This window comes from Orbicella faveolata, unplaced genomic scaffold, assembly GCF_042242905.1.
Source record: "Orbicella faveolata isolate gen_17 unplaced genomic scaffold, um_ofav_v1 contig_36, whole genome shotgun sequence".
NCBI lineage: Eukaryota > Metazoa > Cnidaria > Anthozoa > Scleractinia > Merulinidae > Orbicella > Orbicella faveolata.
This window is the reverse complement of record NW_028301565.1, coordinates 15,870,001-15,880,000: the sequence shown is the minus strand read 5'-3', so window position 1 is coordinate 15,880,000 and position 10,000 is coordinate 15,870,001. Positions and strand designations below refer to the sequence as shown.

The 10,000-nt window shown below is 39.8% G+C and overlaps 3 protein-coding genes across 4 annotated transcripts in view; 2 read left to right on the top strand and 1 right to left on the bottom strand.

Annotated features, from left to right (window-relative positions):
• Nucleotides 1-6,023, top strand: part of LOC110055907 (uncharacterized) — a 7,674-nt gene extending 1,651 nt beyond the window's left edge. The window contains exons 2-6 of the mRNA XM_089274483.1: nucleotides 1,553-1,842; nucleotides 2,162-2,276; nucleotides 2,808-2,844; nucleotides 3,903-4,029; nucleotides 4,714-6,023. Of these exons, the coding sequence (XP_089130609.1) occupies nucleotides 1,553-1,842; nucleotides 2,162-2,276; nucleotides 2,808-2,844; nucleotides 3,903-4,029; nucleotides 4,714-5,235 (1,091 nt within the window). The 3' untranslated portion in view covers nucleotides 5,236-6,023. The remainder of the gene's footprint in view (nucleotides 1-1,552; nucleotides 1,843-2,161; nucleotides 2,277-2,807; nucleotides 2,845-3,902; nucleotides 4,030-4,713) is intronic.
• Nucleotides 6,013-10,000, bottom strand: part of LOC110055972 (unhealthy ribosome biogenesis protein 2 homolog) — a 33,911-nt gene continuing 29,923 nt past the window's right edge. For both annotated transcript variants that reach the window (XM_089274459.1, XM_089274460.1), the window contains exons 32-34: nucleotides 8,347-8,389; nucleotides 7,550-7,618; nucleotides 6,013-6,981 (exon numbers count right to left, since the gene is read on the bottom strand). In XM_089274459.1, coding sequence (XP_089130585.1) covers nucleotides 6,826-6,981; nucleotides 7,550-7,618; nucleotides 8,347-8,389 — 268 coding nt within the window. In that variant the 3' untranslated portion in view covers nucleotides 6,013-6,825. The remainder of the gene's footprint in view (nucleotides 6,982-7,549; nucleotides 7,619-8,346; nucleotides 8,390-10,000) is intronic.
• LOC149102412 (uncharacterized) overlaps nucleotides 8,577-10,000 on the top strand; it is a 1,735-nt gene continuing 311 nt past the window's right edge. Inside the window, exon 1 of the mRNA XM_089275250.1 lies at nucleotides 8,577-10,000. This exon is cut by the window's right edge and continues 311 nt beyond it. Within this exon, the coding sequence (XP_089131376.1) occupies nucleotides 8,619-10,000 (1,382 nt within the window). The 5' untranslated portion in view covers nucleotides 8,577-8,618.

Sequence of the window (10,000 nt, the reverse complement as noted above, 5' to 3'; positions counted from 1 at the left end):
TCTGTAGAACAGGTGGATTCGTGACATTCTTATTTACTGACAGTCTCCCCTACAATATCGTGTGTGTTCAGAAAGTGAAAACCGAGTTTTTTTCACTGAAAATTATTGTTTTTTTGATTTGATTTGTTCAATCGTCGAAGAGGTATCATTTGAAACTGATCAGCTTTGATAACTAATACTTTTCTAAACCTCTACACCAGACTTTCAGTCGCTTGCGTTTAATTCTTTATTTTTCATGACTAATTCTAATCAGGTTTTATAGTGACTGCTACGACGCTAAGTAAATAGACCTAATTTTTACACGAATCTTTAAGATAAGACCTTTAGTTATCACCGTCTCCTGCACAACGAGGAGACGAGCATGTGAACAAATTACGTTTTGGGAAGAACAAGATTTGATGTGTTCTACTGCGTTAGTTGATATTCCTTTCTTGATTTTAAGAAAACATAAGTAACCATAACACCACGAAAATAAACCGTGAAAATTAAGAAAAAGAAAAAATTGAAAATTACGATTTATCCTGATTAAAAAAGTAAAGAAACTGATAACGTCTAATATGCTATTGCTGTTTAGAAAGACTGCTGTCAAATTGCTCTAACTTCTTACTGCCATTTTCCGAGGAAACGTTTTTGTTTAAATTGTGAAATTACATTTCCGATGCGCTGTTAGGGTACTGTCATTTCATTGAGTTGGCCTTCATAAGTTGTCAATATAATTATTTCTTCAATTTGCTTTTTGTTTTGTTGATGTCCAAAAACTTTGACATTTTAAAATTGTGACACTTTGAAAGGGGGAATTAAATACATTGGCTAAACTGAAAAGTAGAAAAATATTAATTAAATTCTTTGATGCATTCTCCGTTTTCTTTTGGGCCAGAGCCCCAGAAATAAACAACTGGCAAATAAATAGCTAGGAAAAATCGTCTGCTCATCCGCATCACCGTCGTGTTTCTCAACAACATAGACTTTCAAGCCTGTGAAGACTGGAATTTACTTCTTTTTACTTCTTTCGTTTCGTGTCTCCCTCTCTGGAATTCGATCATTTTAAATCATGTGGATGAACATGTTCTGCTTAAGCTCAGTCTATCAAAGTTAGTAATGGTGAATGGTTATGAAGCCGAGTAAATTTCAAAGGAACAAACCAATGTGATTTATATTGGAAGGTCCGAGACTGTGCGCAATTTTTTTGCGCTCATACACTGTGCATGAATTTCGCGACAGAAACGATTCTAATAGTTTTGTTGCTCGCATAAACGTAAATACCCATTTTCCTATGTACACAACCAAGGCCAAAAAAGCAAACAAAAGCACACCAAAAACAATTGTGTTGGGCTTTATATCCACTACCCTCTATTTAACTAAAGCTCCCTGTATAAAATCTCTTGCAACACCAAGTTAGTACTTGTCTCTTAAGAGTTCCATAAGCATTTTAAAAATATATTGGAGATATATTGAGAAAAGCTGTTTTATGAAAGTTCCATAGTGTTATAAAAGCGATTCTCGATTTTCAACTTGCATGAATGTATTTTTACGGTTAATTTTCTCGCTGTAGGAGCAAACATACTGGAAGAGGAGGGTACCTCTTCTCATACTTTCCGAAGTCGTCTGCTTTCAGTAGACGAGCTGCATTATCTGGATGTACCCAAAGTTGAAACAATCAGGGCATTCGACGACTTTGATTGCAACTTTAGATGCCTCAACAATCCTTTGTGCTTTTCTGTGAACCTGGCCACCACAAAAGATCTCAGTGGAAAATTTCGGTGCCAGTTACTGTCTTCTGATAAGTACAGTAATGCCAAAGACTTTATGGAAAGCCAGAGTTGGCACCACTTTTCCATCATGGTAGGTCAATTTTAACAAATACACGTGCCAATTTGTTATCCTACTTTGCCTTCTTTCCTTTTCTTACTTTCCTACTTTCCTGGGTTTTGCTGCGAGACCTAACAAGAAAAACGTAAGCCTTGTTTTTGTGGGCATTTTGGGCAAGACACTTTACGGTAATGTTGGAGGCAACACTGCAGTGGATTGGCATCCTATTCAGGGATGAAGAGAATTACTCGTTTAGAATTGAATTAATCTGGGCGCAGCAGTATTGGTCACTCAGCCAATGCAGAGATCTTTACCTTCTCTTGTTTTACCTACCCACTTGTTATTATTTCAGGGACCCTGTTTTCCTTCACCATGCCAAAACGGAGGTACATGTCAGGCAATCAACAACGGGGAGACGTTTAAATGTCTTTGTACTAATGGCTTCATCGGAAAATATTGCGACAAAGGTAAATCAGTACCACTAGTTGACACTTTGTAACGTAAACCAGGGTAGATGAGCTGTTTAGCCAGCTTTAGCTGAATTGGAAAAACAAGTTGAGAAATTCCTTAGGCTTCTCTACCCTAGCTTTAAAGTACAGTTGTGTCTTTTAATCTGATTTTGTCACTCGTAGTTGCATCAAACCTTCTTCAAGTTATGCCCTTTTAAATACCCAGACTTCAACATTTTATTGTTAAAAAGTTTGGACTGGCTGAGGAATAGAATAGAATAGAATAGTCTTCGCTTTACTGGGGCTCGTTGCATTAGGGTTTCTATTTCGTCAAAAACTTGGTCAGAGGCAGCTCTCTTTCTCTTGAGTTGTTTCATTTTCACCTGCAATTCCCTTAATTAAAAAAGACGAGATTATAACAGTTTCAAATTAATCCACCAAGATAAATATCAAGAAATAGCAACATGCCAGTCATCGAAAACATTTCCTCTGCTGACGACTCTTCCTGGCGTCAATCGCTGCTAACTTACTTGTCTCTCTCTCTTTCAGTTGCGACGTCATGTAAGGAAGTGTATGACGAAAAGAAGTGAGCCAATGCACGCTTTTCCATTGCTTAAGATATAGAAAACATTTTCTGTGTTTTTATGGAGTCTTCGTATAAATCTACTAGCGTTCTATCACGACTGCTCCTCTCTGATTGGCTACGCTACTATCTATTCTGTTGTAGATAGTGAGTAGTGTAGTAGTGTGCGCTTGTTGACAAAATGACAGCCGCTTCTTTGCGTTTTCGAGGTGTCTGTAAAGAGCATCAAGACAAAGTTTTGAACGACTAGTAGATTTATACTAAAACAATTAGATTATTCGCTCCCGATTTCTATGCGTAATAGTTGACTTGGGTTGCGCCCTAGTCAACTGTCATGCGATAGAAATCTCGAGCTCGTAATCTAATTATTAAATAGAAACACGAGTGGAAGTTTGGGAGATCTAGGAATGTTGTGGGAACACGAGCCGACAGGCGAGTGTTTCCAAAGATTTTTCGAGTATGGTATCCGCGTAACATATTTAAAAAGCTCAAACATCCTCAGTACAGTTAAATCAAATTTTCAAATCTTACCGAGTGATTTTAAATGCGCTTTACACACTACATGGGTCACAACGGCTTCGCGTGCTTAGTTTATTTGAGTGCGGAGCCTAACTAACGTATGCAATTTTTTAACTTGAGAAAATTAGGAAATTATTTTTCAATCTGGGAGGCGCAGTGGCCTCATGGTTAGTGCGCTCATCTCTGGATCGAGGGGTCCGGGTTCGAGCCCTGGCCGGGGACATTGTGTTGTGTTTTTGGGCAAGACACTTTACTATCAGTGTCTCTCTCCACCCAAGTGTATACATGGGTACGGCGACCTTAATGCTGTGGGTAACCCTGTGATGGACTAGCATCCCATCCAGGGGGGGAGTAGATATACTCCTAGTCGTTTCATGCTACAGAAACCGGGATAAGCTCCGGCCTGATGGGCCACTTGGCTGACATGCAGACTATTCTACAATCTGCGGGGTGGCAAAATCTATTTGAGATGACAATTGTGTAACTTCGCTTCGTTTAAAGTATTCACTTGTTAATGAAGACCCGTGCTGACTTGTCGACAGGTTGACCACCAGTGAGCTGGTTACGCTTCAGTTTGGCTCAACATCGACTTCCGTTCGCTGTCAGATGGGTGATTTTGGATGTGGAGATGGGGGATGGACGCCGGTCATGAAGATGGACGGCAACAAGGTATAGCAACATCAGGTCTTATATGTTACGTGTTAGGCATAGCTGCTTTGAATTAAAGGTAAGAACTAGCTGCGCATAATTTAATAGATGTAAATTAGCTATCTGGCATGTTTTGTCACTGCGTAGACGCAACAAGATCATTCTCGGTTGTTTTCTAAGAACAAAGACAAATCTTACGTCTGGAATAGTTTTCCATTCTCCACCCAAGAGCTAAACAGCTCAAATATCTCACTGCTATGTAAAAAAAAAAAAAAAAAAAGAAGCAAGGAAAAAAAAAAGTCATGTTGGTACCGATTTTGAAATTGTATTTCTAGCATTTTACACAGGCGCATTTTTGGAATTTGCTTCGCCCATCAATAATCAACAATCTAACTCCAAGCGGCCGCGATCTTTCGCGGAAAATGAGCCAGCATTAGTCACAGCAGTTACTCTCTCTACACATGTTCAGAAACAGTTATTGAACTTGAACGCATGCACACAATCAAACCGGAAGCAGGATTTTCGGGTTCTGGTTTTTGATTTCATCCACAACGTCGGGCTTTGGGTCACCGCTGACCCAACTTAACGCCCGGGTTCTGTGGACGAGATTTCCCAATCAAGGTTTGCTAAAATATTGATTTTCCTATGACTCTTAGCTCCCCGTAGAATTGACGTATTCAGTGATTATTTTCTATCATTTTTCAGACGACGTTTCATTATGACTCGGGGCACTGGAACGATACAAACGATTACAACCTTCCTGGAGGAGAGACTGGGTTTGATTCGCAAGAGACAAAGTTACCAAGCTACTGGAACACACCCTTCTCCAAGATTTGTCTTGGTATGAAGATCAACCAACAGGTCAAGTTCATTGTCATCAAGAAGAACGCCAACTCTCTGTATTCGCTGATTGCTGATGGGAGCTATCGCACAACTTCTTTAGGTCGCGACACGTGGAAGGCGCTGCTTGGCTCACAAGCCTCCTTGCAGACCGATTGTAACAGGGAAGGGTTTAACACCATCTGTGGCCACTCCGGGGACCCGGCTAGAGCAAGGATTGGTATTACTGGTAACGACCAAAACGACTGCACAAGCTGCGATTCTAGAATCGGGTTTGGTACAGGAGGGTATCCTGATGACAGCAACACGTGTGGCAATGAAGCAACAGCATCCCCAGATAATGGCATTAAAAGCATCAAATCTATGGGATATATCTTGGTGCAATGAAAAGGGATTGAAGAAATCAGATGCAGCTTGATATGTGGATTATTTCTGTACCTGGCGTATCGTAGTTGGACGAGCCTGATAAAGTTATAGGGCACAAAATATCCTTAAAAAACTCACTTAATACTAGTTATTGTACGAACTACAGTCGAACCTCCCGCAAGCGACCACCCAAAATGTCAAGTTTAGGCGGTCGCTTACGGGTGGTCGCTTACGAGAACTTAGACCATTGAGTCAACATTTTGCCTCACAAGCATATGGTAACTGTAGAGACTTATCCCATGTTTTAAATGTTTTACTCATGCGAAAAGTCACTTTCGAGAAAAAATCCTGTACTTCCCATAAAGAAAATTCCGTCTCTTGTACAACAAAGGTTACAACACCTTATTATCCAATTTACGCTCTATTATTTGTCAAGTGGTCGGTTAAGGAAGCTTAAAAACAAAAGAACATTTCAAACTTTTAACTCTGAAAGTGGTCGCGGTCGCTTACGAGAGGTGGTCGCTTACAAGAGGTTTCAAATATAGTGATTTGACTTTAATTTGTTATTTTGGAAAACTGGTCGCTGGCGAGAGGTGGTCGCAACCGGAGAGTCGACTGTATTATAGTTTGATAAAATATATTTTGGGGGAAATCGATAAACAGAAAAACTTCCATTCTGCGTTAATCAGAGTGCTATTCCGGCTTTTAAAAAGAACGAATTGTCGATTTGCTTAGCGCTTGAAACTTCAAAAAGTTACCAACATTTTAGTTCATGCTTACCGAAAATTCATTAAAGAATTTCAAGCAACTTTCTTAGTTTATTTAGATTATCGACTTACTTTAATCAGCTTTTATCGCACCTCTAATGAAGCTAACTTAACATGCGCAGTTTAGTAAGGTAAAGAGAGAAACAGATACCATTTTTCGCAGTCTTACAGGCACAGACAAGTGAGAGAACTTTTTGTCCCACCTGTGAATGAGTAGCTACATTCCATTGCGTTGCTATTTCGTGTCTTGATAACCTCGTCATTTCTTTTTTAACAGGCCAAGATACAAACAGAAAGACACTCAGAGTGATATTACTATCCACGTGAGCAACATTCGAGTCACACGACCGGCCTTCCTAGACTATCCCGGGATTTCCACAACCGGGAGTGATGTAAATGAAAAATAGCTTGAGAAGAATTACTTTGGGATTAAGGCCTATATGGGAGATTCACTCTCTCACCAGCACCCTTCATCCTCTCTTGGCGCTTACTACTCGACCCCTTTCTTATTAGTGAATTGTCGTTAGCACACTCAAAAACGACGTTTTGCTAAGTTAAAAAAAAAAACAAACAAACAAAAAACAAAAAACAAAAATGGGAGGTTCCAATATAATTTTGAAAAGTTCAAGATGGCTCTGAGACTGAGCTGAATGTTAATACCACGAGAAAATAAAAGTCAACGAGTATGGGGTCTTGAGGGTGATTTTAACAGGTCGTATCCTTGCCATGCAAGCAAATTGCACATCGCCTGCAAATTTAGAAGCCTAGAGGACGAGGAAGAGCCATCTAGTCGAGTGGCAAGACTTCTTGCCGTTCCTCTCCTCTTTGACCGTCCTTACATGTTTCAGACTTTGCCTTTAAACTTGTGGTACTTCGAATAGTCTGCGTGCAAGGAATGAAAGAGCTCCCGCGATCCTTTCTGTAGGACAGCGTGTAGAAGCGATAGTTCATGCTCACCACACAGGTCCAACAGACAATAAATTCCAGGAACGAGAGCGTCCTGTGGAGAGATTGAAATGTTTGTTTGAGTAAAAACAAAACCTAAACAGCTAATGGTTTAGAACCTGCAGGCTAAAACTTTGTTTAGCTTTTAAACTTCCGTCGCGAAAGAACCTGTTGAGTCCAAACATTGAATCAGGTTCTCAGTTAGACGGGAAAGGAATTGGTGTTTGAAAGAATTTTTTGCAAGGTATTTAGCCTAACGAACTTGAAATAAATATAACGGGGGTGTGCTCTGTGTTTCTTAAAATATACAACCAAACCATAGTCATATTTTTTAGACATAATTATACGTTTCTCTCTGTTAGGAAGGAACACACTCTTGGAGCAAAAGCGAGCACCTGTTCCTCTCACCTAAATAAGGACATGTCAGACAAGAACCTAAATACCCTTCCCAGTAGACACCACATATGTAAGAAACTTTTAACGCAATCAAGGAACCATTTCAGTTCTTATAAAAGGCTTTTAGTGCATTATAAACTGAAACTGTCCTTAGCTATTTTAGCTAAAATTTCTCTCAGCACATATCGCAACAAAGGATTCTATAAGGGCTCTAGAATTGACCGTACCCTGATAAGTGAAGGAGTAACAACGGACTGTACACTCTCAATGTAGTCGGCTATCATGTAAGGACAATACTGTAAAAACAAGGTTAGGAATAAGTAGTCAGCAAATGTAAGGAAAAAATCTTAGTTTATACTCTGCAGTCCTGCCAACAATGCATTTGAAGTAGGATTATGAATGTTGAGTGGTTTAGCAACAAAGTTACAATAAGTAACAGTTTGAAAAAAGGGAATTTATTTTACCAAAATACATGATTTTATGTAGCTTGTGACATAACTAGACCCAGTGCTTGGTTGGGAGGTTTGTGTCATCCGGGATATAGATATCGCTAAATGTGGTCCATCTTCTCTTTCGCGCAGCGTTCTGAGCAAATGAAGGGAATTTTTCCTCCCTCCACACCCCATTTTCTCCATTTTCTACATTAGCTGGCGGTTTCCCCCCCACCTTTGCTGAGCTAATACTTTGGTAAGCCTGCTATCACAATAAAGGGCCGCACCTGTGGCCAATATGTCCCACCTGGGAGTGTTGAGTTTTATTACCCAGCAAACAGAGCTTAGATAAAGCAGCATCCATATGAATTATGTATATGTTGTATTTAAGTGTGAGGAACAAGATACATAAACACAAAGTATAGCTAAGAACCAGTTGGAGCCATGCACTTAATTTGCATAGCAACTGGAGTCGGAAACTAGAAAGGCAGCTTGTGTTGAATTTACAGTCACTAAGTGTTTGTTTATTTGCTCTATGGGTGGTGATGGTAGCAGGGGAAGGGGTAGGTAACAGAAACAACTCGGTTCAATACCTTGGAAAAGGTGTTTTTGTGTGAAGATATTTCTTGGTATAATCTGAAAACAAAGCAAACAGAAAAATAATAATAATAATAATAATAATAATAATAATAATAATAATAATAATAATAATAATAAGCCTATCAATATCAAAAGTGGAATCTTTCAAGGAGACTCTCTCTCTCCACTCCTGTTCTGTCTTGTCCTTGCTCCACTGAGCTCATTACTAAAGGCAACCGCTTATGGATATGAAGCCCAGGGTAGAACAATCAGCCACCTCTTTTATATGGACGACCTAAAAACATATGCAAAAAGTGACAGCCAGCAAACCGGCCTACTCAATATTGTAAAGACATTCAGCAATGATATCAAGATGGAATTCGGGCTGGACAAATGCGCTAAAGCCACATTCAAAAGAGGAAAGCTGACAGAAACTTCCGATTTACAACTTGACATTGACACCTGTATCAAGGAACTAGACCAAGAGAACACATATAAATACCTTGGCGTGGATGAAGGTGATGGTATACAGCATGCCAAGATGAAAGAAAGAGTGAGGAAGGAATACTACCGCAGAGTGAGGATGGTCCTAAAAACGGAGCTCAATGCTGCCAATAGATTTGAGGCAATCAACACCTTAGCTATCCCAGTGGTGACCTACAGTTTTAACATAATCGACTGGAAGATGAGTGAAATCAAGAGGTTAGACACAAAAACAAGAAAACTACTCACCCTATCAAAAATGCATCACACAAAAGCAGATGTAGACAGACTCTACCTCCCAAGAAATGCTGGTGGTAGGGGTCTTATCCAATTAGAAGCCTCCTACAAAACAACCACGATAGGGCTCGATACATACCTAAAGAACACTGATGATGCCCTAATCGAACTAGTGCAAGAACATGATGGCAGAAAGAAATTGTACTCTATACAAAGGCAAGCAGAACAATTCAAACAAGAACTAGACCTAACAATACCAGATAAACAAGCAGAAGAAACAACCACCAAATATGTAAAGAGAACCAAACAAATGGCACGAAATAAGACCCAAGAAAAATTAACAAAGCAGTGGGAGAACAAAGCCCTACATAGAAGATACCCAAAGAGAATAAAGGAGGCAGATGTTGACCACCACAAAACCAACCAGTGGCTCAAAAGCAGTGGACTGAAGGCAGAAACGGAAGGATTCATAATCGCAGCCCAAGATCAAAGCCTAGCTACCAGATCATACCACGCCAGCATTATCAAAGACGGTACTAGCCCCCTATGCAGGATGTGTAACAAATACGACGAAACAATTGACCATATCGTGTCTGGGTGTCCTGAACTTGCGAAAACAGAATATACCCACAGACACGATAAAGCAGCCACGTATATACATTGGAAAGTCTGTCACAACTATAATATAAAGACATCAGAAAAGTGGTATGACCATGAGCCGCAAACAGTTACCGAAAACGAGGATGTCACGATATTATGGGACATGCCAATACACACAGACAGGAAAATAACAGCCAACAGACCCGATATAGTGATTAAAGACCACAAAACGAAAACCTGTAAATTTATTGACATGGCAGTACCATCAGACAGAAACACATCCGTGAAAGTCAGTGAAAAACTATCCAAATATAAGGACTTGGAAATCGAAACAAGCCGAATGTGGGG